Below are 7,038 nucleotides of genomic sequence, written 5' to 3' on the forward strand. Positions count from 1 at the left end.
GAGGATTTGTAAAGAAGAATGTCGGAGGATTTCGATATAAGCCAAGAGGAGACTGGTTTTCCTTTGCTAACGTAAGGAAACTTTGCTTCCTTTGCTCCTGTTAACAAACGCTGGTTTTCACGAGACTCACCGGCGCATGCGCAACGCTGAACTCATACATCATCCCCCCGGAGCTGCTTCCGTGTACAATTGTTGGCGCAAGCTAGATTAAAGTGATTATTACGTTTTTAATATGGATATTTTTCTTACAAAAATGCATCGATTCGCTACAGGAGGCCTTTGTTCACCCCCCAGAGCCTTGTGAGACACTTTTTTTTTTATGGATGGTCGCTTTTTATTTAACTTCTTTTGGACTGAGTGGCATTAAACAGCTTGAAAGATCAAATAATTTTTAATATAACTTCGACTGGATTCTCTGAAAGAAGAAAGTCATATACACCTAGGATGACTTAAGGGTGAGTAATTTATAGGCTAATTTTCATTTTTGGGTGAACTAACCCTTTAAGCTAGCGAAAATATTCGTTCACCATTCCGCTCAAAAACACCGATTCGTTCCGAACGAAACACCGCCACAAGGTCTCTAAAAAAAAGAAGAAAAAAAAAAGAATGAATTCATTTATGAAGGCAGTTTAAAACGTCATTCGCTAGCATCCTGTGATTCAGAAAGGTTGCTCGCTTGTCAGTGGGTCATTGTGAAGTGGATAAAGGTGGCATCTGCGCGCGCGCGCGTACACACACAAATACCCCAGCCCTCATGACAGACACACTCGGTCTCGCTCCCTCATGCACACACACACACACACACACACACACACACAGTCACTGTAGAGGGCTTTAATTCAGCATGCCTGCTGCTGGGTGCTCTTAGACCGCGACGCATCCGCCTCACCGTCGGGTTTGACTGCCTCGGAAAGGGATTTCAATATTTTATTCAGAGCTCCTCATGGCTTCATCGGATGGAATAGACAAATGTCTAATGCACAGAGGCAGATCTCAAAGTGACCCGAACATCCTCAGCGAGTCTGGCATTGATCTCTCGCACAGCACAGGTAAGATGATGCATTTATTGTCTGGAGATGTCATTAGAATTCGCGCTTTTCATTTCCACGCGCGATGGAGGTGAAAGTGGCTCCATAATCTGCATTAATAGCCTCCACTTTCATTTCAGTGTTGTGCGCTGCACGATTGAAATCAATCAAATTACGCCGCATTTGATGCTCTGTCTGTATCCCGGTGAAATGCATCTGGCTACCATAGTAATATTTCCCTATGGATCTGTGTTATGGTAGCTATAACAGAAAACAGCATAGCAGACAGTCTAAAGATTATGTGCCAACTGTGGTTTATGCTACCGTTCAAAATGAACAGACAAAAAGATTTAAATCCTAATTTTCACTGAGGAAGGATCCTCGTTGTCTTTTGTCTCGTGTGCACATCCTTCCTTGTGCATCTCAGTGATCATTTAATACAGTTTGCTATTGAGGACCTGATGAAATGAGATGCATTTTTTGCTGCTTTGGCAACATTGGCTGGTGTGTCTGATACCTATCGTTCCGCACTGAGACTGCGCATTCACTGCTCCTGCCTATTCAACAGAGCGGGTCAATGGTGTCTCCTGGAGAAACTGATGTAGTGATGTTTCTAGAAGGCAGCTTTTCTGGATGGTGGACAAAAAGCACATCTCATTGGAGTATTTGGTGTGGTCTGAAATTTATGGTTTGTGTTCATTGTCATAGAACGGGCGAATCTCATCAAAACAACTGTCAAGAATGTCCAGGTCATATTACACCCCAAATTCAGAGGAAAGAAATACAAGACTGTGCTATAATAAAAAACCAGGAAGAGATAGAAAAATAATCCCAGTTTTAGAATTCCTATTTTTCCCCCATTTTGTGTATTTTTATAACAGTTAAGCACATTTTTGCTCTCAGTTCTCAGTACTGTGATGTGAAAAATAATTAATTATATATTATTTTGTTACTATGTGCTGTATATGCATCATGGCAGTAATTGTAGTGTTGCTTCAATCATGCTGAACTTTTAATATATTATTTAATATATTGATCTATGTATTATTTTATTTTATAATTGAATGTTTTAGAATCTATTTATGTTTTACTGTAATATCACAATGAAAATCACCATTGAGAAAAAAGGAATAAAAAAAAGTCCTAATGTGTTACATTTAATGAGAATTTTGGGTGAAATGTGCTTAATTGTCAATGTAACAAATTATTAATAATTACTTTATTATGTATAGTCTTATATGTATAGAGAGAGAGAGAGAGATTAATTTTTGAATGAATTTATATCATATACAGTGTGTGTGTGTGTGTATATATATATATACTGTATATAAAAAATTAACAAAAATTAATCTCTCTGAATTTAAATTTTAATTATACACAGTATGTGTGTATGTATGTATATATTTACATATAAGAATATATAATAAGAATACACACACACACATAAATACACTATATATAATATATACATACATACACAATGAAATTATTATCATGCCAATGACAAAGTGAAATGTCCAAATGTGTTGCAATGTGTTTTTGTCAAATGATGTGCTTAACTGCCATTAAAATAAAGTAAATAATCATTCTAATAGTCCTGAAACTGTGTATATATTCAGAATTTATTGTGAAATATGGTCAGCACATGCTTTAATGGGATTTACCTTTAGTCACCACCAGGAGCGCTTTGCTTTGAACGTGAGGTTCAATGTATAAATGGAGTGGAAATGCACAATGACCAAGCAATCCTGTTCTGTCTTGGGAAAGAATAAGAACAAATACCAGTTGATCTTTTTCAATCTGAACGTAAAATCTATTGCGATAAAGATAACTTCTTTGAATCCCCCACAGTGTCACCTTTAGCTTTATTGGTTTATTCTGTAGGGACCACTATTTCATCATGGCTGCGCTACCAGCCAATGAGGCCAAGAGTCATGTTAACCTTTTCTCTTTTTAGTGATGAAAAAATCAGATGTAACATGACATCTGCAGGTACTTCCATTCCACTCTGACAGTGTGGGAGCAGCACAATTTTACAAAGACTCTTCCCTGTTAAGTGCAGGTATTTTTAGGCCTTTAAATACAGAGGAAATACATCTCTAGATTAATCCAGATGCTCAACAGTTATATAGAAAAAAGAGCTGCTTTAAGTGGCACTTTGACATTTATCTTAAAAATAATGCATTAAAAGAATGACTTTTGCATTAAAATGTCAGTATTACAGGAGCACAGGGAAGACCGATGGAGCTAAGAAAGATATGTGAGATGTAAGAGAGAGTGAGATTGAGACAGGAGTTGAGAGACAGAGTAATCGAGTGAGTCTGGTGTGCTTTGGTGCTTTCTGTTACTCATCGACCAGTGCTGGTGGTAGATGCTGTGGGTGATGCATCATGCTCTTCTCGAGCTCAACGTTCATTAATTAAATGTCTGAATGATATGTGGCCAGTAATGCACGCCTGGAGAAGATTGCTGCATCACGATTTAACAACGAGGAAGTTCACACCGCTCACAGATGCCTGTTAACACTTCAGTTTGTCATGGTGCTGTTTTAGCACTTTCCTTCTTCATAAGAATATCTGTCATTGCATCAGCATCCTACTCCCAACCTTCATGGAAATATCAAATTTGATATGATGCATCGATTCCGAGGGGGAAATTTGTTATTCATGTGTAATTATATGTATGCATTTTTAATTTACCAATATTTTTTCTAATATGTGTATATATACTGTTCAAATGTTTTTCAGATGGTTTTTGAAATCTCCTATAGGCTCACCCCGGCCAAATTTATTTGATCAAAAATATAGCAGAAACAAATATTGTAAAATATTATTATAATTAAAAATAGCTGTTGTCTATGTTAATATATTTTAAAATGTCATTTATTCCTGTCATTTTAAAGCTGAATTTTCAGGAGTCATTAGTTTTCAGTGTCACATGATCCTTCAGAAATCATTAAAATATGCTAATTTGCAGCTTAAGAAAAATGTCATATTATTATAAATGTTGCAAACAGTTGTTTAAAGGGGTCATATGATGTTGCTAAAAAGAACATTATTTTGTGTATTTGGTGTAATGAAATGTGTTTACAATATTTTTGTGGAAACTGTGATGTTTTTTTTTTCCTTGATGGATTGAAAATTTAAAAGAACAGCATTTATGTGAAATGATTAAAGTCAGCATGAAATCAAAATTGACTTTATTTACTTTATTAGTGCACATTGCAAGTCTTGATGTGAACAGTTAATCTGTGCAAGTTATTCCGCTGAAAAAAATGGTGTGTTTTGGTAATCTTTAATCAAAATCTGAACATTTGCTTCCGCTCTGGAATGGCATTCCTTCTCTGATGACGTCAGTTTGACGGCTTGGGCAGAATATCCTTAAACACACCCTACAACCGTTAGTTTGCTATGAGTGAGAGACAGAGAGGAGGAGCACAAAAATAAAAACACGCCCTCTATTTAATATTCCGTTTCAGATGGAAATACGTCACTACACTGAAATAAAGTCGGCAGCAACTTCCGGTTCACGCAGACTTTAAAGATGTTATAAATGTCTTTACTGTCTTTTTTGATAAATTTAATGCATATTTTAAGTATATTATATTATATTATATTATATCAGATAAGTCTTTTTTTAGGTATTTTCCATCATTGACTCCAGTTATCACTTCAATAAAACAACTATTTTGATTTCATGTTGGCGTATAATGATATGCAGTGACAGTGATATAGAGAAAAATCCTAAAATGATGGATAAACTTCATCACTCATGATGGTTTGAATGCAGCACCATGATTGGTTAAAGACTGACTGCTTTAGAGGATGTCATGCATCAAAGGGCTAATTTGTCTATACTTCTAGCACAACATTCTCTTGCTCATAGCTCTCAGAGGTGCGTTAACCTTTTAAACTCTGCCCAGTAGTCAAAGAGCGCTTCAGAGGTTGAACAGGAAGACAGAGAGACATCATGATTGAGATCTGTTTCGTATCAGTAGATTTGAGGCATCGTCCCATAAGATAATCATCAGGTTCATTAAAAGAGTCTTAAATTTAGATTCTATGATGCACCACATGCCCTGCTCACTTCACACCTCTTTACACATTAATAGTGTCTTCACAGTTTGGTGAACTTCTTGCCCCTGAAAAATAAGAAATTTGTATTTTGTAACTAAGATAAAGTGAACATTTTGAGCTATTCAAGACACAGAGAAATACTTTATAAAGAGACTAAAGACTGATTTAAAGTCTTATATGAGTCTTAATTTCTTAGATCCTTTTCAGTTTTTCTTTATGTCGTGTGCACTAGGCAATATGTACTGAATATTTCATTAGGAAAAATAACAAATCATCCTTAATAATTATGCTCACTTGGCTATGTAACAGTATTTTAAAGTTTCTTGTAAATAACAAATAGCATTACATTGGGGTTTGTGCAAAGGCTGGTGTTCAGAGGTGGGCTATGACTCATCAGCTTCCCTTGTGCTGGCTGGTGCGAGCGCTTGTTCACCAGGGTGTGTGTAGTGTCTGATGAAAAGGTCTGGCCCAGAAAGTCCTTGATATTTCTTTTCATGCATCTTTCACTTCTTTGGTTCTTTGGATTTGCATAAAACAGCATTGTCTTAGACTGACTGTGATTTAGAGGTCGACCGATTAATCGGGATCGGCCGATTGTGCTGCAAATTAGGCCGATTTATAGGCAGGCGCACCGGCGGGCAGCTAAGTGTTGTTGTGGAACTCCTTCTGAGGCTGCGTGAGACGGAACAGCTCACACTCTGCAGCCGCGACTTGTCCACACACAGTTTCAGCTAATGGCAGGGCAAAACAGACCATTTCGAAAGCGGAATTACGTTTTACCCTACTAGAATTGATGCCGGAAAGTTATCATATTCATAAGTGCAACAAGTCATTTGCATGTGAAAGTAGAAACACGTTCAATTCAGACGAAACTTCTGGGCTGATTATAACGTGCACCTTAACTTTCCTCATGAAATGTGTCTGTGGGTCCGACAATAGCCTCCACGATGTCATCAATCGTGGCCAGTGCACTCTTAAAGGGGTCATATGATGCCCATTTTCCACAAGTTGATATGATTCTTTAGGGTCTTAATGAAAAGTCTGTAAGAGGCATGGGCCGATTACCGGTTTCAAGGTATACCGCGATTTGAAAATGTCACGGTTTCAAAACCGCTAATATTTTCCGTTATACCGTTCCTGCGGTATGCGCTGTTTTTCATGTCTCCTCAAAGACTGAAAGTGTAGGAATCCCTTCAAGGTTGAGTGCAGTGTAGAGAGTAACACGACCCTCCCCCTCCTGTTTGTGCGAGCGAGCGGTCAGTCACGTGTGTGTATGAAGGAGCTTCCTCTGGAACTTACGCGATCGGCAACCGGCCGTTTATTGTTTTATTGCAGCCTGCAGCCGTTCTGGACTTGCACAAACTGCGTTGCAATGCATATCATTTTCCAAATGTCATTTATGTGAAAATATTAAGTCTGTAAACGCCCGTTAACACAGGCCAGAGACGCTGAAGACGGACGCACAGAGAAAAATACTGTAGCAGGCAGATCACTCACTGTTCATGATGCACGAACTATTGGAAGAAAATCCTAAGTATTGATTTGGGGGTTTCTGAGGGGAACTGACTGTCTTCAGAAACGTTTAGATGGTATTTTCTTTTCATCTTGTATAATTCACATTAAAGCAGTGTTTTGAGCACAGCTCTGCTTTGTTTACTGCGATAACCAAGGAAACGCTGTATCAGCGCCTCCTGCTGTCAGAGAGTGAATCTGCGTCTCATTCAGAGCTTCTGATGTTTGTTTCGTTCAGGCATGTAGTATAATTTCTTCTGTTTTTGCTTAAAATTGGGTTATTATTAAATCAAATTATGATAATATAAATAAATATATAAATATAAATAAATATTAATAAATAAATATAAATAAATTATATGAAATTATATAAATGATATGTATATGAATTATATAACTAAAATTAAATAACTGTAATTACA

The 7,038-nt window shown here is 37.1% G+C and overlaps 1 protein-coding gene across 1 annotated transcript in view; it reads left to right on the top strand.

Annotated features, from left to right (window-relative positions):
• The first annotated feature begins 943 nt into the window (after positions 1–943).
• The window catches only part of LOC107663052 (phosphatase and actin regulator 3-like), a 35,985-nt gene continuing 29,890 nt past the window's right edge, over positions 944–7,038 (top strand). Inside the window, exon 1 of the mRNA XM_016453203.1 lies at positions 944–1,049. Within this exon, the coding sequence (XP_016308689.1) occupies positions 944–1,049 (106 nt within the window). The remainder of the gene's footprint in view (positions 1,050–7,038) is intronic.

Source organism: Sinocyclocheilus anshuiensis, unplaced genomic scaffold (assembly GCF_001515605.1).
Source record: "Sinocyclocheilus anshuiensis isolate Anshui unplaced genomic scaffold, SAMN03320099.WGS_v1.1 scaffold2161, whole genome shotgun sequence".
Classification (NCBI taxonomy): Eukaryota; Metazoa; Chordata; class Actinopteri; order Cypriniformes; family Cyprinidae; genus Sinocyclocheilus; species Sinocyclocheilus anshuiensis.